This window comes from Ixodes scapularis, unplaced genomic scaffold (genome assembly GCF_016920785.2).
Source record: "Ixodes scapularis isolate PalLabHiFi unplaced genomic scaffold, ASM1692078v2 PGA_scaffold9__187_contigs__length_104089568, whole genome shotgun sequence".
NCBI classification, from domain to species: domain Eukaryota; kingdom Metazoa; phylum Arthropoda; class Arachnida; order Ixodida; family Ixodidae; genus Ixodes; species Ixodes scapularis.
The window spans coordinates 704,859-730,287 of record NW_024609884.1 but is presented as its reverse complement, the minus strand read 5'-3'; the positions used below and the strand labels follow the sequence as shown (position 1 = coordinate 730,287).

Genomic DNA, 25,429 nt, shown 5'->3' with positions numbered 1-25,429 from the left:
TATTCGTCCAACTACAACGCCAGGGCGTCGTAGCCGGACGAATATGATCCTCTCTTACTTTTAAAGCGCAGCTCTTGCGCCCGTTTCCAGCTTGAGCGGCGTCGCCGTCGGCGTAACCCTCGTGAAGGTTACAAGGGTTACTCTCACGAGGGTTACGAGGGTTAGTTACCCTCAAAAGGGTTATTAGGGTTACCCTCATGAGGGTTACCCTCACGAGGGTTACCTTCACAAGGGTCATGAGGGTTACCTCCCTGAGGTCACGTGACCCCTCCCCCCCTCAGGTAACGTGACCTCAGAGAGTCACCTATCCTTCAGTACCCTTCCATCCTCCTCCTCAAGAGCTGCGCTCTAATGCAGCGCTACAGCGAGTTGTAAACGGGTTTCATCTTTAATTGTTTGACGAAACTAAAATGTCATATTTGAGTATGCCCTTTTTAACTTCCATGTTTCAAAAGTATGCGTCTGCATAAAATAAATGTTACAAAACAAAAAAACGAAAAAAAAAAATATATAGGTATCCTTTTTGTGCACTTCTTCTGGGCAGAGTGTGTTGCGGACACCTAGGACGGGTCACATAATTGAGATCATTTTTCCTCCGACATGCAGTGTCTCGGGAAGACTGACCACTTTTAACATAAATACGATGGAACTGATAATGATAAAATGACATCCCCTTTGAGTGGTAACCCGAAGATTTCTTTATACAAAGATAAGCAAACAAATTAAAAAGTGCTATTTGTATTTGGCTTTTTTCATGCACGCTTGATGTTATGATATACAATGAATCAGGCACGTAGCCAGGATTTTAGGGGGGGGGGGGGGGGGGGCACGTCCGTTGTCGGCGAGACAAGCAGAAGCACCGCCGACAATGTGGATGATAGAGGCGACAGCATGTTGGTCGGCAGCGAGACGAGCAGAGGCCTCCGCGCGTGCGCCAACCTGTCCGTTTTAACCGGCGCGAGGCCCGTAGTGGCATGGGGTTGCGGCAGTTAGTTTTATTGGCGTGCTGGCGGCACGGACACGCAGCGCCACCTGGCGGCGGTCGTTGAAACTGACGCGTGCAGTGGCCAATGGGAGCCTCGTCGCCGCGTGCCAGCCAATGGGACCTTTGGAATCAGGGAAACTAGGTGCCATTTTCGCGCTTCAAACTGATGACGTCGGCTCGTTCCATGGGACAGTAGATGCTTTCACTTTAAAAAAATACTGGCAAAATGGGGACCAAAAATTTTGCCACTATTTTTTGGCAAAATGGGATACTCCATTTTGCCAAAAAATGGAGTATCCCATTTTTCCAATCAGAAGTTTGCTGACCACCAGTAAGAGCCACAGGAGGTTTGAAAAGAAAAGAAAGTTGCTACTTTGAAAAACAGCGTTTATTTAATGCAGTGTAAAGTATGTTCACTCGACTACACGGGCAGAGGGAGGAGGGCGCTCCGAACAAAGGAGCCAAAAATTTGTGCTGGGGCCACGCCCGCCATTATGCAGGCGGCTGCACTGTGGAGTCTGCAACGCGGCTCCCACTGGTGCATGTCCCCATCCTGGTGGTTGGGCGTACAAACCGAGAATGCGAGGGTGTCCTTGCGTGCACTGTCAAGCTGGGAAGCAACCTGCAGCGGGCACAGCTGCTACAGATTCTGCTCCAAGTGGGAGACGCCTTCCAGGCACCATGGGAAGAGGCTGCCAGACTCCTTTTAAGGGGCGGTCCACATTTCTGGGGCGCAGGATTGGATCAGGGTCTCAGCCCAACGCTGACGCAGTACTCGCGTCCGATACGTGGGCTCAGCAGCTGCTAGATGCTGCACATTTTTCAAAAGGAATGCAAAGGTAAATATTCCAGCTTCACTAACATCTTCCTTTAGGAACGTCTTTCGCTGCTTTCCCACCTTGGTGGCGTTAAGGAAAATGTGCTAACGTAGTGTTAAAATGCCAATTTTTCCACCCATGCCTCAAATTGAGCAGTTTTTCGGGATTAGTTTAGCGGGTTTTTCATTTTCTAATCGGCAACGCTGGTTTTTTCGGCCTAGTGGCGAGGCTGCGGCGGGCCTGCGCCCGAAATTTAGCAGTTTTCTGGGATACCTTCAGCGAGTTCTCAGTTGCCAACATTGGCTTCCCCGCCTAGTGGCTGCGGCGGGTCTGCGCCTTAAATGTAGCACTTTTTCGGGATACCTTTAGCAAGTTCTCAGCTGCCAACACTGGTTTCCTGGCCTAGTGGCGTGGCTGCAGTGGGCCTCAAATGGTTTTCAGCCGTTTTTCAGTCGAGTTGGCAACCCCAGTTTCCCGGCAGCGTGGCCCCTGGCAACCCCGGGAGTCAGGCCTCGGGGGCGAGGTCGAAGCGCTGTCCGCAAAGCGCAGCGTTGCCGTACACAGCCTCCGGGGGCTCGTCTCCGGCGTCAGTAAGCAGGTGGCAGAAGAGCCGCGAGTGGCGCTCCAGGCCCATGGCCACCGCCCGGCCATCCAGGCTCAGCTCACAGCATGTCACAGCCAGGTCGGGGGTGAACACCGCCAGGCACTCCCCTGCACACACAGCCACCCGGGATCACTGCTCCAAGTGCACACTTAATCCTCTTTCGAGTCATTCTGGAAAGAATTGCATAACAAAATAGCTGCCAGGGTGATCTCATTTCTCGTGGCAGTACTAAAATTACTTGGAACCAACGCTATTTTTTAGACTTGTACGGTACCATTACAAGTAATCAAATTACTTGTATTTGGAAACACTTCACAACTGTTTGACTACCTTTAATCCAATTACTTTTAGTACTCCAAAAGTAATCCAATTACTTTTGGAGTACTAAAATTACTCGTGACCATTACCATGTTTCCCTCCCCCTTCTAATGGCGCCTTTTGTTCGTACAGTATTGACAAATCCTCGAACCAAGAAGTCTCCTGTAGGAGGATGGCTTACCAAATTTCATGGACTAAGACAAGCAGTTTATAATAGAGCCTTTCAGAAATTCGTGCCATCTCTTGGCTCAAATATCAGTCAAAATTTTGGTATCCTAACGGCAGTTAAGATCTATTTGCTAACTGCCAATGTACAAAAGTTGTGGTGTTCTTCTTCATACAGTTCTTTCTTTGTTCTTGCTCGACCGAATCCCGTAGAAGAGTGGCTCGAACATTGTATTAGTAGTCGCATTCACCGACTCCAGGTGAACTCGGGCGAAATTTCAACAATGGCTTTAAAAAAGGTTGAGCTCATTAATAGAAGTGGATGAGTTGGAACAATTTCTTTTGGCAGTTATTAAAGTTTCAAATATGGTCCGAGAACAACACCAAAAATGTTGTGTCTCTACTGAGAAAGGGGCCCAATGGTTGAGTTTGTGCCGGCGACGGAGATGTGGACCCAACCTGGGGGACTCGAAGAGACTCAAAACTCGAAGAAAGCGGCCCAACGGGTATCAGCCAGAATAGAAGCCAGGTTTTTTTAGGATCCCCAATACAGCAGAGGGACGGAGAGAGGGCAAGACCAACCAACTGGGAAAACATGCTGAAGGCCCTGTTGAACCAGTCGAGGCAGGAGGAACACCATCAGAGGCACAGCGGGATCAAGCAAATGGGAAGAGATTCAATATTGCTTTCCTGAATATGCATGGAGGACGGTCAGAGAGAAAGTGGCTGGAGCTCTACACCCAAATGTGTGAAGAAAGAGTGGCAACCCATAAACAAGTTGAGTAGTTCTGGATTTTGCCAGTGTTTTGTTTTTGTTGGCGGTAGAATGCTTTGGTTCGATTATAAACCGACCCCCCCACTTCAGATTTAAAAAAATTAAAACATGGGTCAACCTACATTTGTGTAAATACGGTAGGCAGGACCTTTTTAGCTTTAGAATTGGTCGAGTTACTGCAAAGAACTGGACCAGCAAGTTTTGCCAAAATCCAGAGGCAAAGCGAATTTTGACAATTAAATTTGCCCTTTTCCGAATAAGAAAACTCCACCGAGTGATTAATTTATAGATGACACTCCGCACTACCAACATGTAAAATTTGTAATTTTGGAAAAATGCTCGATTGTGTCGTTTTGGGTTCTCGCTTAATAATAATAGTAATTTTATTTGACAGAATGCATAGGAAAGAGCTGGCCCACAAAAGCAAAAACTGCTCTTATATGGGACCAGGCAGCCAACAACACACATACTGGAAGCAAAAAAAAAAGATATAAGCAAAACAAATGATAATACAGCAGAATGACTATTCTGAAGCAACACAATGATTATGGTGAGAACATATGACACCGTAGATTCTTTTTGACCACTCAAATCGGTAATATATTAAACCTCTGATAAAGCGTTGAATAATGAGGATATGTCTTTCTTTTTTACCGTAATTAGTGAATACTTAAGGAATTATGAATCCTTCTGCAAGGTCTATGGCAAGTGTGCAGCTCACCCTTCATGAGGTCCCAGACGCGGACGCTGCGGTCGACGCCCTCTGCGTTGCGGGTGAGCGCCCGCAGGCCGGACTCATCCAGGCGGATCTCATCCACGGGGGCGCTGTGTCCCGGAAGGGTGAACCTGCAGCCGGGAAAGCAGTGCGGCCCACTCACAAATACCGCTAAAGGAATCCCCCAAAAAACCCCTAAAAACTGCTACATTTGAGGCAGGCTCTAACAACGACCTTTTTAACATCATGTTCCAATGTCTGCCCCAGTGTAGACAATTTAGCCGTTTTCCCCACCCAATTCAGCGGTTTTCCGAGTCGTATAACGGGAGAAATTTCCCTTTTGAGGTTGGCGGTATTTGTAGCAGTTTTCGAGCCGCATTAGCATATTTTCTGGTGGTTTAAAATGTTTTCCAGTTTACACTTATCGATCGTAAATAGCTCTGTTGTGAGTTAGAGTCATTATTTTTACTTACTTTCAACAAAGTTGTTTTCAGTAAGAATGATGCCAATCAGATATCATGTAAGAGGAGAGATCTTGAAATGTTGGGGCCTTTTGAGAGAGTTACCGTCAGCGAATGGTGTATCTTGCAATTCATTTCCGTTCAATCTAAATTTAGGATTAAGAATACTTAGTTGGAATGAGAGGTCAACCTTACAATAAAAAATTCCGAGAACACCTAACCACTTCTTATGAGTTGTGAATGCGAAAGCATGGAGGATGTTCTTCCGCTCCCTTAGTTTGTTTCCAACATAGTGGCATGGAGGGCCACGTTTCGGTACTGCCGAGGTTGCGGCTGCAGACGATGTAGATGCCTCAGGCGACGCCATGTTCCCCGAGAGGAGCAGGGCCCACTTGGCTACAAACAGTGTCTCAGCTGAGACTGGGGGCAAGAGAGCTGAGTGGGTCTCTTGCCGCGTCTCAAGACACTCGCACGCCCAAGACTTTGCAGTGCCATAGCCTCCTATATATACTGACAAAGCCTGGAAAATTGCACGGAGAAGCAGCCGCCGAAATGGAAAAGGTGGAGCGGCAGACAGCGTAAGATAGGAGAGCAATGTGATTGGCGCCCCGCTGCGGCGAGACGCCGAAACGCAGCGTCTTGCCGCTGCCGCGAGACACTGCAGCGAGACGCGAGGACCTGAAAGTGTGTTTCGGGTCTTCGCCGCTGCAAAAGCTGTGCGCTGACGTTTAGGTTCCCCAATAAATGGCTCTTTGATGCTCTGCGCTAACCGATCCTCGCGCTCCAAATCTGCGACCGGGCACTCTATGGCTCCGTCGTCGAACTGCTAGGCTTTGTTAGTATAGAGGAGGCTACAGCAGTGCTTTCTTTCACAGAGTCTCAGCTGAGACTCGGTGAAAGAAACACAGCTCTGCGACAGTTCTCCCTTTACTTTTAGCAAGGGCAGAATGGTTGGGCTGTTTTGGTAATATAGCAAGAATAAATTATGTTATTAACTTTTAGGTTATTAGAAATATGTTCCATTGATGGTAACTATTTATAAAATAAAACAAGCTATTCCATAAAAACCTTTTCTCTAAACCTCGACATGCTTGTATCAGAGTCTAACCACGCTGTACACAAAGTCGAACCTTGTAGAACTTGGTTTAAAGTTAGAAGTTTCGTCGAACCAGTCGAGCCTTGATGTTCGACGTAAAAATACGGTTCGAAAAAAGTTTGCGACATCCCTTGTTGGAACATATGTGTAGGAAAAGGCCAGTTCCACACAATTCGAGCAGCACAAAAGTGAAAAGCAACAAAAGAAAAAAGAATAAAACGAACAAATGTGTTTTTTTTTTTCTATTTGAGCCGTTTGCGAGTCATTTATCAAATGAATAATGCAGAATTAAAACTTTGGATTGGTCTAGTTGGTTGATCGTGATCTGGAGGACTTAAAAACGCAAAAAAACACGGACGAGCACCAATCCGTGTTGTATGGGTCTCTTCCTCGTCCATGTTTTTTGCACTTTTAAGTCCTCCAGATCATTTAAAGAGTTTTTCTTTTGCTTTTAAAGTGCACAAGGAAAAGAAGCGGCAAACTCGTGTATCACAAAAAGGATATACATTCTAAATTGGTTATAACGGACCTTGATAGCGACCAAGGTTTCAGTCTGTTGTAAAAGGAGTATGCTGCATGCAGATACAAAGTGGAACCAATGGCACACAACTAACCCAACTGCACAAAAAGCAGTATGTTATATCCAAATGTCTGTTGTAAACAGTTTATACTGTATACTGGCCGATGCAAGATCAGGCTTACATCTACAGCTCGGTCTGCCAGCATGTGCCTCTCAGTTCTGCTGGTCTGCGTGCATGTGCACACACTTCTTTTCGTATGCTTTCTTCGCATTCTGATTCACATAAATAAGCTACCACGTAACTGACGAAACAAGTACAAGATAAAACAAAGCTCCCCTTTCCAATTAGCACAGAACAACACCGTATTTCGATTGTGATCAGCCTACTATACATATTTTATTACTCACTTTTTTTTACTAAAAACAAAATAAATGCGCATGAATATCGTCAAATTACAGACAAATGTATTGTAAAAGCTTGGTTTGCTGGGCAAGTTGGTAGTGGACATTCATATTAAAAATAGCGCAAAAGAGACGGGACAAAAAGACGAAGAAGCACACAGGACAAACGCTTTGTCCCGTCTCTTTTGCGCTATTTTTAATATGAATATACAGACAAATGATTAATAAAAACATATTTCTGATACTACGTTTTTTGGGGCCTTTTCTTGCACCTGGAAATTTCCCAGGTGTTCTGGGAAATTTCTCGTGAAATTGGTGCGACTTAAATCACAAGCTAAATCAACTTTATTTCTTATCTCCACCCTGAACTCAGTGGCAGAGTAATTTCAGGACATCAGTGCCTCGCACGATTTTGTGAAAAATTGCAGTGGTTGAAGTGGGAAAGTTCCTCGTTGAAAGCCAGCCTGCATTGTGAATGAGCTTTTGCAGGTGTGCACCAGCCCTGAACGTGTCAGCTCATAGAACCAAAGTTCCGTCCGTGCACACTTCCGCCGCCAACCCTTGGCACGCGAAAAGACACGGCAGGCTGCTGAATGCGCCTCACGGTAGAACGCCAGCTCGTCCGCCAGTGGCGCTATGTGCACTTTTCAAAGCACTTGCTTTAGTTCCCGCAAGGAGCGCCTCGTGATGTCAGGTCACGTGACATCAATTTTCCCGCCAAATTTAGAGGGGAAACTGAATGGGTCGCATGACGTCAATTTGTTTAGCGGAGAAACGGAATTAATGTAATAGGCTAATCCATTTTCCCGCCAAATCTAGTGGGGGAACTCTGTTTGCACCAGCCGATTTGCCCGCAGGTGCACGGACGGTCCCAGAGCAATCCGAGGCTTTGAAATCCAGAATTGCTTGGCCAGGAGAGAGCGAGAGAGAAACCTGCGAGCGCCCGTGGCCAGGTCCCAGACGAGGACGAAGCAGTTGTCGAGGCCATTCACCACGCAGCCGCCCTGCGAGGAGATGGCGATGCTGCAGCTGTTCCGCTCGGGCTTCCACTTCTTGAACAGCGTGCCGCTCTGCAGGTCGTACACGATGATGAAATTGGGCGCACTGTCGCTCAGCTCCTGCGCACACACACACAGCCCCCTCAGAGCCCGTCCAATGTTGCCAGCGCTTTCCCCGCTAAACCCATTTTCCCCGTTATCTAGCGGGAGAAATTGTCGTTTCGCAGTTGGCGGGATTTTGAGCAGTTTCCGAGTCAGGTTAGTGTGTTTTCTGGCAGTTTTAAGACATTCTCCAGTTCATACTTGTCGATCGTAAATAGCTTCATTTCTGTGGTAAGTTAAAGGACACATGCAAAAGAAAAAATTTTCTTTTCTTCCTGGTTGTGAAAAGGAAGTCAAAAAACGAATTTACAACGAAATAGAAAAATTTTTAGAGCTTTATTTAAGAGCAATACGAATTTGTAGTTGGCGCCCGCGGGTGCCACAGAAAAGTGGCCGCTATTTGTCACGTGGTGCTTGCGCTCTTTCGGAAGCTTCCTGAAGTAACTTATCATCTTTGTTTGAAGTATAACAAAAAAACTAAGATTAATAAGTAACTTTTAGAGCCCAAAGGAAACTCCTGAAAAAGCGCAAGCAGACGTGATAGACCTGTGTGCCGGTCAGATGACGGCGGCGGCGTTCCAAAGCAGACGAACTTGTGCGGCGGCTACGGCGGCGGCGACATGGAGGCGTTGAACCGGGATCGCACCACGCTCAGCGTGCGGCGGCGGCGTGACTTTGCGGCCGCGGCAACGCAGCGCGGCGGCGCACAGGCCTACCACGAACGTTTCAGCTCTGTCGCATCGCCGTGTTGCACCAAACAGAACGAGATCGCCGAAACCAACGCAGCGCTGTCGTGAACCTTGGCTTGTGGTTGCGCACTCGTGGATTCTGTGACTCCCTTCGCTTTCAAAGCGCGCACGACGATTACGAACGATACTTTCCATCTTCCGGGAACATCACAGGGGCACTTCTCCGGTCACGTCTTCGTTACATGTGCTCGCAAACCGCGTCAAACCAAAACAATACCGCGGCCTGGCGTAGTTGCCAGATCTTGCCGGAAGTCGAGACGCTGCGTCGTTCAACTCCGCAACGCAAGGAGAGTGAGGGGCGGGGCGTACTCTTCTTCCGCGGGGGTCGAAAGAGCGGGAGTTTCAAATGTGGAGAGGTTCTGACTCTACTAAATTACGTCCTGTAACGTAAATATTGATAAAAAAATAATTTTTTTTCGCGGAACATTTGTTTTGTGACATGCTTGTCCCAATTAGGCTGTTTAAAAAAAAACTTTTTTTTCTTTGCAGTTACCCTTTAAGGCCTGTTCAAACAGGAATCGCAAGGTGACACGACTCCGACGTAGGTAGTGCGGCGGTCCGCTTCTGTCCCTTTTTTTTGCCAAAGGGAAAGTTCCCTCCGTCAAATTTCTCCCGTGTCCTCCACGGGGTGTTGAGCATGCTCATCACATGGGTCCAGACAGCCACTCAAGCTTTATTGGCTGTCGGTCAATCGCTCAAAGCCTCCGCTGCTCTTCAAGTCCCAAAAACGGGAAAGGGAAAGGCAGTGTTCCAAATCTTACCCACATAGATCCGAGCCACTCTGGCAGGTCATGTCATGTGATAACACAGGTAGAGCGACGCTGAACGCGGGTAGGTTTTTAAATGCAAGGCATAAAACCCTTACTCTGAAGCAACACCGAGTAAATTTTGGAACACGGCCCAGGATACGAGGGCCTGGCAAAACAGATGGACAGTAGTGGCAGGTGGCGTGTGATGTCGAGTCTGACAAGCACCAAGGTCACTGAAAAGCGGAGGAAAATCGAGATTTTGGCTCGGTGGTGTTCAAACAGACATCGGAGTGCCGGACGCTTTAACTTTTACGATTTTTGCCGGAGTCGTGTCGCCTCACGATTCCTGTTTGGACAGGTGTTTAGAGTCATATGAGGTGGCTATTTCTGCTTGGCTTGAGCAAATGCAGAGCCTGCTCTGGTACATACCTGCCACAGGCAGGTGGGGCATGGGGTATTTTGTTTTTTGGAGCAAAAGAATTCACCTCAATCAAACATTTCCACCGGTTTTTTGTAGTCTGGTCAAGGAAGGTACAGTTGAATCAGGATATATTGAATTCAAAAGGGATCGTAAAATAGTTTGATATATCGATAATTTGATATACAAAAAGATGTTAACTTAAGCGCGTCTCTGCTAATACCGAAGGCCCCGACCAAAAATTCAGGCAGCAAAAAAAAGAAAGGCAAAAAAAAAAAAAAAAATAAATAAAAAGTAAAAATGACGAAAGAAAAAGGTAAAAAAAGATAAGGCGTTCAAAGTGCAATTGCTCAACCCTTGGTGTCGGCACACTCAACTTGATGAAGACTTTTTTTGTGCTTATTTTATTTAGGGGTTGGGCTAAGGAGTCTCGCAGCACAAATGGTGTTCGGGGAAAGAGCGGATGCTACCCTTCCCACAGCGGGCACTCCCTGCCCTCCTTACACGCCTGCGTGCCCTTCCCCTTAAATTTGCCATCCTCCTTCTTCTTTTTTTTTTTTACAATTTTTTTTTTTTTTTTGCTGTGTATCCCCGTGTGCATTTCGTTCGCTATATCAAGTGTCCCCGCCATGGGAGCTGGATACTAAAAGACGACGTTCCTATACTATTACATTTGATTTTCAAGGGGATGTTTGAACTGCCCGATATAAACAATAATTCGAAATACCTGGGCTCGACTGTAACAATATTTAGGTTAAGCGGGGCATAAATAAAGCTCCATGCACCAGGAAACACTGAACAAACCATTGAAGAAGTGACAGAGTTTTTCAAGGATGCCAAGCCTTCTTCACAAACTTCTCTCGGAAGACTCGCTTTGCTACCCCTTCCCCATCAGCAGGTTCCCAAGGGTCTGGTGACAGAGTGCAATTCTGTTCATGTCTTGTTCACAAATATCCCTTATTACAACAAAATCACCCGATTCCAAGTTTAAGGTGATCCCGACCGAAATGCATGCATTTTGAACCGGATTATTCCAAGTGCCAACCGCGCTCACTATGGAGGCGGAGCCGTTGAAAGCCCGTGCAAAAGACGCCACGGCACAACACAGGCGACCACTTTTCCTCTTTTTTAGCAACGCGCGAGGACACGAGATTGTTCCGACGCTACACACGGCACCCACAGCGAACTCCGACACTCGCCGACACCTGTCGGAATCGGGCCAGGGGTACAATGGTTACTGCAAGAGGGAGATTGAAGTTACCTTTCGTGAAAAAAAGTCAATAGTCTGCCACGAACCGAGCGCCGCAGCAAAGCGAGATCGGACACAGGTTGAAATTGTGATCGCCTGCTATTTCACGTTGGAAGGCACTGACAACCCGTGCTTCGTTTGCAAATCTCAAGTTGCTCTGCTGCCGCACACAAGTTGACCTTGACCGGTGGGTGAAAGAGTGCCAAGGACAAGCACATAAAAGCGCTATTTGTATGTTGGTATAGTGCCTCCTACACCGGGTGCTACTTTTTGTTTGAAACATATTTTTTAAAAAGGAGTCTTCACTACCACATGAATGCAGTCTTCACTATATGTTTCTTCAGCTCAGCAGACATTAGAGGGGCAAACAACCGTCACAGTCTGGTGAGGAATTAACTGAAATTTGTTCATTAACTTTTTAATTATTGAAAATAGACATATGGTTCCAATTAGAAACTTGCTGAGCGTCACTTAAAGCCACTAAATTAAAGCCACTATTGTTCCGTACAAGATGCATATTCTACACCAGACGCATACTCTGCACATATAATAGTTGCATTCGCAGCACACTTCAAAAAATTCCTACAAATAAAATCACTATTCGATATTCGATTCGATATTCGGCTTTTTTTTCTTGATTCGATTCGGTATTCGATTCGAAAACTACTATTCGGTATTCGCACACCCCTAGTTTTAAGCACTGTCGGCTCAATTTCCGGATCCCAGGTTTTCATTACACAAACCACCAATAGTGCCTAGATGCCTTTCCCTCCCAAAGGTCATCACTGGTGGATCCAGCCAGCACCTCTTGGTGCGTCTGCCATTTTGCGGCCCACTCTCGTCTCGCTTCAGTGTGGCTTGGGGTGGGCCAAGGATAAAGATGGCATCGCGCCTTCTAGATGCTTCTTTCACACAGCCAAGACCAACTCTAGATTTACGCCTGGAGCGCTGTCCCCCGATGCTGCCGACATAATTTTAACTCGTCCCACTAGATGGCGCCATAACTCAGCTGTTCAAGGCGTGCTCGAAACGCTCGGGGTAACCGGCTTGTATGCGCCCGGCGCAGTCCCAAATTGTTTAGGAATGGTTTGCTTTTGCCCCATTATTTAACACCAATTCATTGAATGAACGACACTACACTCAAGCACCCCTTGAAAGGGCACTCACACCCATCAAACATTTTTTTATTTGCCAGGCGATTTAATACAGTGTCAGACGACTCTCCAATCATATTCTGCTACAGCATAGCATATATTTTAAATAAAGTAAAAAAAAAAAAATGCAACTGATCAAAACCGAAATTGAAACTGGGGAGGAAGAAGAAATGGGGAAAAGGAGTGAGTTGCCGGAAGTCATGTGGCTACACCAGACCTCGTTTTCTTTTTTTTTTTTTTTTTTCGCGTCGTTTTCCTGGTTGTGCGAAGCAGACGAAAAACGCATACGTCGCACAAAAAACGCAAAAGTCAAGTACTTTGGGCTTGACGTTTGCACGTTTTTCAAGCTCTTACCAATTTCTGCTCGCAAGACTAGCGATGTCTTCAGTCAAGAAAAGGGGCGATGATTCGGCGACGTCTTCATGCGAATCAGCCTGGTGGTCGGGCGTGTCGTACGGAATAAATCCTAATTGTTTTGATCGGGAAACGATTTCTCTTTCCGAGCTAGACAGATTCGCTGGTGCCGCGAACGACAGTTCTAAAGTAGAGGTCCTAAGCCCATCGTCTGCCGCCATCACTTAGTCTGCTTCGTTCAGCCGCCCGCGACTCTCACAATATGACGCCATGTTCAGAATCATGCATACAATGCACAGTGCTTCCAGTTTTCTCTGAGCAATTTTTTTTTTTTTTTTTTTCAATCAAGATATTTGAAATTTTTTGAAAGCTGCAAAAAATGGATATCATATTTATTTCTATTTTTAATATTGAGTGCGTGCCTTCAATGTCCCACGAATTTGATTATATTTGGTCTGTCTATTCTAAATTATAGAGAATGGCACTGACCACAGAAAGGAGAGTGAGCACAACTCCGACCGGCCAGTTCTCGATCAGCGGTTTTTGGGCTGAAAGGACGAATTCCGAGCCGCAAATTGTATTCTGAGTAGTTGAGCTCTCATACGTCATGTACAAATAAAAACCTTCAAGAGCATAAATACCCTGTCCTTTTAAGATAAACAGAAAGAAAAACGGCACATAAACCGAGTTCTATTTCACTCTACAGGGTGTTGTAAAAAGAATCTCATTATTAAGCCTATGAACAGAGTGGCATGAAATTTTTTACAAAGGTGCTTTTAGGTGGTGCATCTATCATACTAAAATTTCGTGAATGTAAATTTTTATGAAAAAAAGTTAAAAAAAAAAAGTGCCTTTTTTCCCTCTGCGCGGGAGAAAAACAGAAACAAACCGTCGGGTTGAAGCTGCTATTCGTGCATGGTACCACACGTGCTTGGATCTTCAGAATCTGCTGTAGGGTTTCTAAGAATCTTTCAAGTTTTTATATCATGTGGTGCCATATGTAAGCAGCAGCGTCACTCAAAGTGTTTGCGTCCATTTTCCTACTGTACATAGGAAAGAAAGAAGTTTTAATTTTTTTCATTTTTTCCCAGACATTTTACACTTACCGATTTAGAGTATGATCAATGCCCCACCTAAAAACACCTTTGGGAAAAGTTCATGGCACCCTGTTCACTCGCTTACTTATACAATTTTTTACGCCCAACACTGTGTCGAGAACAACCTGTAAATAAAAGATGAAAAACGAAAACAAAAAACAAAAAAAGACATACACGTCTCTAGGATTGTGTTGAATCCAGATTTTATGAAATCGATGTTCTAGGGATTTGCAATAAAAACAGACGTTCACCTTTCATGAACTTACGAGAGACCATGGCACACTTTCAATCGAGAGGACCATCACAGCCATCGGTCGTTGTGTACGCGCATTCTCTGCCCAAACACCTTGAACGTGCGATTTCTAAAAAAAAATGTGAATGACTTCAAAATTTAGCGGTCTGCGGTCTCCTAAGAAGGTCTGCGGGACTCAGCCTAACGAAGTCAGCTGACAAATTGTGTGCGTGTGTGTGTGTGGGGGGGGGGGGGGGGGATGAACTACTACTGATTACAGCTAGCATAACTGCCAATCTTTAAGGTGTACAATAAATGCAACATTTGCAGCGTTCTCCAGATTCATGTTGAACCCGACCAAAGGTTGACGCAGGTATGAAACCCACCAGGATGGAAAGAGAACTGGGTTCAAGTTTTTACCGCAAAAATAAACTATGTGCTAGCGGTTGGAACCTGGTCCTTTAGGAGGAAAGTACAACTCCCGACTTCAAAGAACATTCCCCAAGATTGGTCTTTTTAAATTTGAATCACAAAATGATGCTCTGTCAAATCTGAAGAAATATTGGGAAGGATATTCTACTCTCACCAGAAACGTGAGCAGACGACGCATCGCTCCGTTTGTCTGGGGCTACTTCTCGCTCGGTCAGCGCAAGCGAGGAGGTTCAAAATATTAGGAGAGGACAATTAATCATCGTGCAACATCCGAGACTGTGCTGCGGAAATATTGAGAAAATTTCAAGTTGTAGAAAAAGTCAGGGGAACGTCTCCATGTTTTGAAACTTCTCTTGTTTTTCCTTCGACTTGAAAGTTCAACTTTTCCGCACTGCAGTCTCAGGTGCCACATTATGATGAATCATCACCAGCTTGCCTGCACACTCGGTTTTTTTTCGTTAAGGAGAGGACACTCCACTTTGAGAGCATTGCTTGTGGAAGCTACAGGGCCTCCGTCGTGCTCTCCTAGTACGTCTAACCCCCTTGTGTGCAACAAGCCAGTGCCAGCGGTGCCAAATTCACAAGTTGGAGGGACCCCCTGAATTTGGCACCATTTCTCCAAATAACTCCTCTGTGGCCCCTTTATTCCATATTCGCTGCCATTTCTGGAACAAGTGATGGACCCCCATTACCCCTCGGGCAATGCCTCCCACTTCCAAAATCCCTGTAGGGGGAAATGAAAGGGCATCGTGAAAGATTGTGTGAAAAAGTCTACCTCCTATTCATAGTACTTCAAGTACATTTCACCCAGCGTACTTACTACTTTACTCGAAGTACATCACCTCTCATTTCATTTGTACTTAAAGCACTTTTTAGACATACTTTACCCAACAGTTTATCTCCAAAGTCCTACGACGCACAAAATGCAGTATTTAAGGAGCAATTGTTTTCATTTGTTGGCATTCCTTAGAGGACATAGGACACTTGTTTTGGAGAACCTTTTATCAATTTCCACGCTAAATTTAGCGGCGAAACTGACGGTGGATAGGTCACGAGACGTTAGGTGAAGTTTTTATAGGGGGAAAATTGAACTGCTGCATAGGACGCATGATGTTAAGTCAGGTGACATCAAGTTTCCCCGGTGTTAGGATTTCACTCCATTAAATTTGGCGTGGAGACTTAAAGGGCCCCTGAAAAGAAAAAAAAAGTTTTTTTTAAAACAGTCTGGTTGGGACACGCGTGTCAAAAAATGAATTTTCCGCGAAAAAAAAAGTTTTTTTTAGAGCAATATTGACTGCGAGAGATTTATTTGAAATTTTGCGCGCAAATTCCAGGTCATTCAGCTCGGCTTCTCATTGGTAACCATGGTCATTCAAATCGGCTTCTCATTGGCCAATAGAATGAGTGACAGCTTAGACGTTGGTTATAAAATCTTTGTGATCTCTTGAGATCGCCTTTTGAATGACATATTTTTAGGTTTAAGAAACAAGCCATCGAATGAATGTCGCAATTGCTTACAAACGTTTTACAAAATCGTAACTTCCGTTCGGATACTACAACAAAACAACAAACAAACGCTTCGCCATTTTGTTTTCTGTCATGGTCGCCGTCGTTGTAACGCGTCTCGCGTATCTCGGGTGGTTTTATAGTTTTATCGCGTTTATATGTGAAAACCTTCTGAAGAGGGCTTGTTGCTTGTGTTAGTTAGTCATCATAAGTACTTAGGAAGTGGCGCGGTGTGACAGGTTCTTGTTTTCCTGCTCTTCTTTGCGTGATTCGTGTGTCCCGTTTGACCCATCTTTTGTATGTTTTCTGGCGCGCGCCAGTGCCAATTTTTTTTTAGATGTCGGTTCCCGTAAAGAGTTTAGTGAAGGCACGCGGCACTGCACTCAACGTTTAATAAAAAAAATGAGTCACCACTGCATGTCCTCACGGCGGCTTGAAGGGTCGTGCGGCTCGGACGAACTCGTCGAGGCACCCGCTTCGCAGCCTTCCGCGGCGAAGTAGGTGCCTACTCGCGAGCGGTTGTCTCGCAACGATCGGAGCGGACGCCTTCTGGCTGACGAGGCTTGTCCTCGTACGGGCGAAGGCCCAGCTGCTGGCAGCGTTGAAGGGTTGAAGCAACCGACGCTTCAGGTCGGGGTCCATCGTGCACGATACGACGCGGTACGTCGTGCGACCGGCAGACACAGGGGCTGTGTTCCAAATCTCCAAATGGATCCGAGTTATTCCGGCGGATCGTATCATGTGACAGCACAGATTGAAAAACGCTGTACGCGGGTAGGTTTTAGAATGCCAAGGGTACAAAACTCTAACCCTGGGGTAAGATCGAGTAAATTTTGGAACACGGCCAGGAAGTAGCAATGGCTCTCGTGCGGGGCGCAGCCAAGCCGGGAAAGTAGCCAAGCCGATCCACTACGAAGAGGCGGGGTGTACCTCTCCTCCACGCGCCCGAGATGCCGAGAGAGAAAAAGGTGGAAAGGAGGTGACTGCCGACTAAATTGCGTCTGGCGCGGTCAATATTGCTCTAAAAATTTTTTTTTTTCGCGTAAAATTGATTTTTTGACTTGCGTGTCCTAACTAGACTGTTTTTAAAAAACTTTTTTTTTCTTTTCAGGGGCCCTTTAACTGAGCAAGTCCAGCAGGAAATTTGGGATTTTCGTGCTGGAATCAAGAGGGACTTGCCCGGCAGACGCAGACAACGTAGTGTCCGTCCCCACTGATGGCCGAGAGGCGGGTGAGGAACTCGTGGTGCGGGATGCGGAGGTCGTAGAGCAGCTTGCGTCTCGACAGGTCCCAGACGAGCAGCGGGAATGGCTTCTGGGTCTCGTCCCCACAGACGCAGATCTTGCCGTTGGCGCTCACCAGCAGGCTGTTGAGGAACCTGTGCAGGTTCGCCAGTTTGTCCCCTTTCCCAAAAAGTTTTACTGCTTTTCTCACTTGTCAAGCAGAACCAATTGCCCATTTGGCGGTTGGCAGGATTTTGAGTGCGAGTCGGGGTAGCGTCTTTTGTGGTGGCCTAAATTGTTCTATAGTTTCTGCTTACTACTCTTAAGGGGGGACACTGGCTAGAGGTTGAACTTCTAAACTACTCAAGTGATCGGAATGAAATTTGGAGGGGAGATTTCGCCTCAGATGTAGGTGTACTGTGCAAACTTTCAGCTCTCTAGAACAACTTTACATACCTGCATAAGAAGATGTGTCACTCTTCAATAAGAAATCTATAATAGGCAAATGAAGCTATTAAGCATCATTTGAACTGCTCGAATATAAAATGGGGAATGTGGGACTTCGGGCTGTCTAGTTTTTATAACTCTAATGCAGATATTTCAGGAAGAGTGATTATCTCAAAATATGAGATGCATATCTATGCATATCTGTCCTATGTCCATTTTTGAAAACTTAGTTTTTTCTCAATGAGGACTTCAACTTAAAACAAAATAAAGTAGACAGCCCGATTCCACAGTAAATTTCAGTTCAGAAACATCTTGATTGTGGTATCAAAATAACTTAATTTTTTAACAAAAGATTCCTTTGTATACAATTTGCAGCAAATAAAAATGACCGCATCTCCACGTGGTGAATAATGTTGATTGGGGTGAAGCTCTGGTGGTGCTGACGATACTGATTTTATTGTTCATAGGTAGTGCTGATGGTGCCGATTTTTTTTGTTGCTCATAGGTAATGCTGAGTTCCGGGTTGCGTTTCGACTTCCATTACTGCTTTATTATGGTCGGTGAAATGCAGAGCCAATGGTTCTTCTAGCGGATCAGCTTGGATTCGCTAGAAGTCGTGGGAACGCATCTCCACCGCTTAAGTCAACGGTCCATGTCAGAAAGAGAATGTGTGGTATGGAATGTGGTTATATATGCATTTGAGCATTTGACTGCAGCGCCCTCTCGTCTATAAACGTTGAGCCAATGCATGCAAAGTTTAACGCGATTATATACGCATTTGACCGCAGCACCCTCTCCTGTATAGACGTTGAGCGGCTACATGCAACGTTTCATCCATGACATCCCCAGCTCTTGAGTTACTACCACATCTCAGAGCCCCCACTTGTCCCGCCGTCGTAGCCCAGTGGTTAAGGCAATGGACTCTAAATCCATTGGGGTCTTCCCCGCACAGGTTCCAACCCTGTCGACTGTGCACAAACATTTTTTCTTTCTTTAAGAAGACAGATAGGATAGCAATCGATGTGAGCATGGACGGCGGACAAGACTGGACCCTAAGGAGCTTCGCCCCTAAAAATGGAACTGAGAAAAATGCTTTCAAACATTGAACTCCTTTACTTTGTGCCTCATAGCCTCATAACGTGCTGAAAATATTTTATATCAACGTAACTATTTGGAGCACGGTTATGAAATTTAGTGTAAGGGTATATAATTAGTTTCTAAAACCGAAAACCTCAAAATTGAAAAATTAATTTTTTCAAAACATTTTTATACTTAGGCCCACGTCCCCCTTTAACAAAATTCTTGTGACTCAGAATAACGCTCGCAACACCAGTGAGATACGGGGGGGGGGGGGGGGGGGCAAACATTAAAACATAGCGTTAAAACAGTCCTTGGGCCTGCACCTTAAATTTAGCAGTTTTGTTGGGGGGCCCTTCCCTCGTGACAATGAATTTCTGGTTTCATCTTTATGTAACGAGACATCAAATATTCACCAGAACTCAACGTGTCATGTGCTTTAACAACCGTTCCACAACAGGAATTCACTTGAGATTTCACATCAAGTTTCTGTAGTTTTCGATTAGAATGTTTTATGCGTAAACATGTTATCTGACTAAAGACGTTTCTTGCTAACTCGCCAAATTAAAGGGGCCGTGTAACAATGTTTGGACTTCTGTCGAATAATTGTGGTAGTTGCTCCCCGTCACATATAGATTAAAGAACTGAAAAAAAATTCTGCCTACGCACGTTAGTTCCTTAGAAAAAAAAGTGAAACAATTGACGTTTTGGGTGCCTCCAAACCACCCTCGACTCTTGCACCTTCTTCCGAGTGCCCAGTGACGCGCAATGCGGATAGAGAGTTGGGATCTCCTTCAGAGCCTTCAGCGCGCCTGGCCTCTGCTTGCGATTCACATGGCGACCTAGAAGGTTGGTCGGAGACTGAGCGATGTGGAGAGGGGGAGAGCAAAGAGCTTGACATTTTGTAAGGAAGTTCGACTGACGTAGTAGCACAACGAGGTGAGGCACAAGGAAGGAATAGTTTCTTTCACCTCGGGCAGATGGCGCCACTAAAACCGAATGTTGTATAACTTTGTCGATTATACGAGGTTTTTGACACATCTACTCGTGTTGAAACGACAATATTTATCAAATATGGCATTAGCTTGAGCACTTAATGAAACATCTTGCCAACTCTTCACATTATACTCACTGCACGTAATGCCTTAGTTCCTGTGGCCGGCACCGCGCGGCTGCGAATTGCGAAATTTTCCCGTTCTTTTCTTTGCTATTATGCAGCGGAATCGTAATATTTCAAAAGAATGAGGCGGCGGTTTCTCCGTTCCTTTTGGTAAGATAAACAATGTAAAAATTTAAAACTTGTGGGATTGGACTTGTAGCGAGTTTGTTTCACACGCACTAGCACCGTTCGAGTTCTCTCCCAGAATGCATCGCACTCGCGGAGTGTCGCACGGAGAACTGGCCTCAAAGAAACTTGCCAAATGCACCAAGTGCAGAAGACTGATACTGCCGCCATCTATGTTGTAGAAAGAGTACCGACCTCAAACCGAAACTAGTGCCTTTCTGTTCGACACAATGTGTGGGAGTGCCAGAGTGCAGTCGCTACCAACGTTTATCTATAAACGTTGGTCGCTGCAACCTGTAGTTTTTATTTGCAATGCCTTCAAGCAACTCGGCTGTCATAGAGATATTTACAGACGGCCTAAATTTCCGCAACCAGCTGACTACAAAGCAGCTGGGGTTTACACTGGAGAAAACTGATGATGCTGTCCGTTCAGAAGCTTGATCCCTTTGAGCATGGTATTATGCGTGAACCTCTGAAAGGGTACGGCTTAAAACTAGTCTGTTGGAATATCCAGCAAAACATTTCGTGGGACTTTCGATTTCGATCGTAGTTACAGGTGGATCAGATATTAGTATTGGTGAGGGCGTCGAGAACGAGAGCTTTCTTAAACAAAATACGACGAGGCAAGATAGCTGACGTAGGTAAATGTCAAACATGAGGATGCTGCCCAAGCTTCGGGTAAAGTCACTATGTTCAGCTTTCTCAGATGCTTATTGGGCAGTCACAGATTTCTGCTGGGGGATTTTTGTCGACAAATGTTCAATTTTTTACCAGCACACGGATCGTGATAAAGATCTCGGGGGCCGCTGATGCGTTTGTTCTGAGCATTTCTTTACACACTGGTATATTTCAGCGTCTGTACGGCAACAGAGCGACTTAAAACTTGCAAATAAAGCATGGGTTGTCAATTGCTTCCTTCGTGAAATAGCAGATGCTCACAGTTCAAGCTCGCGTTTGATTGCGTTGCCTGCGGGACCCGATTTCTAGCAGAAAATCTACTTTTTTTTCCTTTCGGTTCCGCTGTACGAATGACACATCGTAGCAAACAACTCCTCGTTGTCTGCTCCCACTCCTTGCCAGAGCGGGGCATGACGGAATTGCAGTTTGGCGCACGCTCGATTTTCTCGGTGCAGAAAGTGCATGCACGCGTGGGGTGTCGGCGCTGAAACAAACTCGGAGAGTGCAACAACTCGTGGAGTGCTGGCCGAAAGGAACTCGCTCTGCGTTGCGAGTGGGCACACTTGGGTACGAGTGCCGTGAAACAAACTCGCTATTACCTTACTGCACCACGAGGTCGATCCCACTCCATAGCTGGATGTTGAGGACTGCTACGGCCGGGTCCATCCGAAGGCTAGCGTGGGCTCCGAGGGGAGGAATCACTCCGAAACACAAAGATTCTGAAGAAGCGGGTTTACTTGGCTCCTGTGCCACCACGCTGTGCCCATTGTCAAACCTATACTACCACCGAATGACGCACTCAAAGGAGAAGCCTCACAAGTACACACTTTACTCCAAATCCTTTCCAACACCCGGCGACCAGGTCAATTTCCGGCCTTGGATCTTTGCGTTTCGGAGTGATTCCTCTCCTTAGAGCCCACGGCAGCCACCGGACGGACCCGGCCGTAGCAGTCCTCAACATCCAGCTACGGAGGGGGATTGACCTCATGGTGCAGTAAGGTAAGTCGAATCCCACAAACTGCAAATTGTTTCCAAGTTATTATTGTTGCGTCGCCCCTTTAAGCCGTCCAGAGGGAGTCACCGCAGGCTCCTTTGACCGCATCCACTTCATGTAGCACCGTTTCACACGGTCTTTAAATGACTCATTGATGCAGACATCCAGCGGTTGTAACCGAGACGCCATGCCTCCCGGAATCACGTCAAGCTCAGTACCAGATTCTTGCAGCAGTTTTTTAACCAAGTTTGCAAGGTGACACCGAAAGGCATCCAGCACAAGTTTGTTTTTCTCCTTGCCAGGTGCTCTTTCAGAAACCGCGTCAGCTGCTTCCTAGCCACCGCCTGCTATGTTTTGTTTGTCAGCTCTCTTCTTCACTTGACTTTTACGTGCCGATTGGTTCGAGCAGGAAATGGAAACCGTCTTTGTCGTTCTTTGACAAACTGGAAATGATTCCTTGGCGCAAAGTACAGACTTTAGCGATCATCAAACTTCTGCCTGTGATCATGGGGCATTCGTAGCTGGATAGACGGCAGCATTCGCATGCAACCATCAATCCTCGCTGCGGCTCAGCTGCTCTGCGCAGCTCTCTTTTTTGTCTCTGTACGGTTCCGCTGGTTTTGTTTAGACTCTGACTTTACGGGAGCAAAATCACATTTGTTTCAAGGACTTGATTGCCATACTGCAGATCGTGGATGTAAGGCCAGACGAAAAGGCTTCGCAATATGCTAAAATGGTAAAAGACTTTTCTTTCCACACATGCCTGGGTGCTCCGATTCTGTAAACGTCCTCGCAGAATACAGTTCAAAAGTTACTTTTGGTTCCAGCTGTTTGCCCGCCAAAAGCGTTATCAGTTACGTTTTCACAAGTCATAAATGTTTTTCGCGGCCTGCTAAAGAATATGTTAATGCGTGTTTACCGTAGTGTCAAGAAAATAATTGTTCATTATGAAGCCCGGCATTAAAATTTGTGGTAGGCCTGGTTTCGATATAGCGATTTACAGTATATATCGAACTAAAATGTGCGTCCAACGGAGTTTCTTATAAATGGGTTCAGCTGTACTACAGTCGAACCTCGATATAACGAACTTCAATGTAACGAAATCCTCGATTTAACGAAGTATTTTATTTTTCATAATTTCTTGCCCATAGACCCCATGTATTTTTAGTCTCTATATAACGAAGTCTATTTTGCTGCTATTTCAATATAACGAAGCGCCATTGCCATAGAAGGCAATAAATAAATAGACTCTAAAAAACAACTTCGCAAAAAAATTGTGGTTAAAAAGAAAATTATGCGCAAACGCGAGGGCTTGATAGGTTACTTCACGGGGACAGGCCTTCCAACGTTCCTAGGCTGCCCGAGGATGCGGCGCCGGTAGCGCCGGCGAGGCAAGCGGCAAAGCGGATTCCGCGGGGCTGGCCAGAAAATGCCGAGCAAAAAGTTAACGCGGCATAACAGCATCACCACTGACATTCACTGATCATCATAGTCCACTGTACCGCGGGAGCCAACTTCAGCGGGGGAGCGACGTTGGCGACGTGATGGCGCGACCGCGCGACCGCACGGGCAGTGCCATTTAGGAGAAGACCGAGAAGACCGATTATCGTCTTGCGAGCGTGATGTAAAGCAAAAGCACAAGCACAGTGTGGGCGGAAGGGGGCAAGTAAACTGATTAAACTGTGCGGTCAAGAGTGCTGCATAGGTTGGAAACATTGCCACCGCCTAAACTAAACAGCTTTATTTTTTAACCGGGCGGTTCACTCACGTGCTTGCTGCCGTAAGGAAACGTAAAGTTCTTTCTTTGGATGAGAAAGAAACGTTTTGGACGCCATCCTGAAGAAACTGCCGAGATCACGAGCACTCGGGAAGTGCTCGACGCAATGGACGTGCCGAGGAGGTACACGGCGTCGCATGGGCACCAAGATGCCGTGCAAGCGCTGTGGGCCGTCAAACGCCGTATGACGCCGCTGCTACTGTCGGACAAGGCTCAAGCAAAACTCGCGGACTACTTTGCCCCTAAATAAATGTCATTTTCGGTGAGTTTTCATACCCGTAAAATGTTTCGGAATTTTTTTTTGCATGCTAAAGCCAAATTTCGATTTAGCGAAATTTCAATGTAACGAAGTAAATTGCGAATTTTACCGATTTTGTTACATCGAGGTTTAACTGTATAACAAAATTACCTATAGACCTTTGCAAAAAGTGCTCTCTGGCAGCCGCCATTTTGCGAATCGAGCGACCCCTATCAGCCAGAAATTTCTGGCACCTGCCTGAGCTGTGGAAACCCGGTCAGCGTGACTCCCCACCTGCATTTTGCATTCGGAGTTCGCCGGCTTTTCTTGGAAGTTTTTACTTTTTTCGCCTGTTTAGGATACTTACCCTTTGTGTGTTATCTTTCACTACAAAAACCAGGGAATTCCAGGGCTCGTAGCCAGCTCGGCCTTCGCAGAGAGCGAACGAAGCGAGCGACCGTCAAGCAGCCCACGACGCGGACAGTTCGACGTTCTTGGAGGATTATTTCCGTTGAGATAATCTCCAAAAAGCCTTCCCGGCTATGTTCCGGGTCTTCGCGAAAAATAGCTGATAGGGTCGGGTCCGGGGTGTGGGAACGGAATAGACACGCTCCTTCATTTGCTCTGAAACTGTGCAAAAAAGCGGCTCTCTTCTACATGTGCCCCAAAGCACCCCGGATTCCGTCCGATCGTCGTGAAGTGACTATCGTCGACAGTGTATATTGGATATGCTGCGCTATTTGAGACCTTTCTCAATTCCTGTTCGGATAACGCGGCACCGTGGGGTACGTACAATATATGTTGTTCCATTGATGAGACTTGTTGAACGGTTCATGTTGTGGGCGGAGAATATCCATGCAGTTTGGATATCCTATGTGGTGAAATATTTTTGACGGTTAAGACCTTTGTAGTTTGACATGACTGAGTGTATGTTGCCGTAAAATGATCAACGTAAAATGTACCAAACATTCCAGTTGCATTTGTTGAGTAGCGCACGGACTCACGAAAACAGCTTTCATTTCTTTGTTTTGGTTCCCAAAAATAATATAATGCATTCCTAAAAACCCCTAGACATTATGTTCACCATAGAACACAAAATAAAAAATATAACGCGGCAATTTAGCCTCCACCAGCGTCCGGAAGTGCTTCTACGCAGGCTGCCACAGTCCCCTGACTAGAAAACCCACAGCTCAGCGCAGTCGGGCAACACTGACGTACCCTCTCAAAACCAGGGACGCATGCTGTAAATCGCTTCGTTCGAGACTGCCGTTGGAAAGGTCTATACTACGAAAAATTTGCGCCGGGACCGCAGACTCCATTATAAAAGGGTTTGACCGTAAAGCTTTTCTGGTGATACTTTGCCATTCTTCTTTTCTACACCAAGCCTGCATGCGTGGATACTTCTGTGCTACGCCGTGTGTAAAAGCTATCTTTGGCATTTGCAATGTTATCAATAGTGAATAATTCCCATGAGTAGGCAAATAAACCATATTACCGTAAAATTCCAAACGACTGCCCACTCAAAATTTTTGGATAGTTACGTAAAATTGGGGGACCTAAGGAGCACCCAGCTCCTTAGGTTAACAATATGTGAAGATATGTTTTTCGTGTATTGTCTGAATGTTACAAAATCGAGGGGTGGGCACTTATTGTGGAATGGGCAGATGCTCGGTATTGCACGATATGCACAGTATTGAAATGTGCCCCTAGGTGCGTGCCCTGCTAGAAGATTGCTTTACTCAAGTTTTTTTGTTTCACCTAATATGGCTTCCACAGCTGTGTAAGGTTAAAGGAATGCATGGAGGGGAAGT

The 25,429-nt window shown here is 45.9% G+C and overlaps 1 protein-coding gene across 13 annotated transcripts in view; it reads right to left on the bottom strand.

The window, feature by feature from the left end:
* Window positions 1-1,355: 1,355 nt before the first annotated feature.
* Window positions 1,356-25,429, bottom strand: part of LOC8023964 (NACHT domain- and WD repeat-containing protein 1) — a 64,675-nt gene continuing 40,601 nt past the window's right edge. For 12 of the 13 annotated variants that reach the window (XM_029977125.4, XM_029977128.4, XM_040504894.2 and 9 more), the window contains 4 exons: window positions 17,079-17,277; window positions 7,793-7,977; window positions 4,387-4,511; window positions 1,356-2,514 (listed from right to left, as the gene is read on the bottom strand). In XM_029977125.4, coding sequence (XP_029832985.3) covers window positions 2,309-2,514; window positions 4,387-4,511; window positions 7,793-7,977; window positions 17,079-17,277 — 715 coding nt within the window. In that variant the 3' untranslated portion in view covers window positions 1,356-2,308. Of the gene's footprint in view, window positions 2,515-4,386; window positions 4,512-7,792; window positions 7,978-13,121; window positions 13,181-17,078; window positions 17,278-25,429 lie in introns of those variants that run through there. The other variant, XM_042287384.1, reaches the window with a different exon arrangement.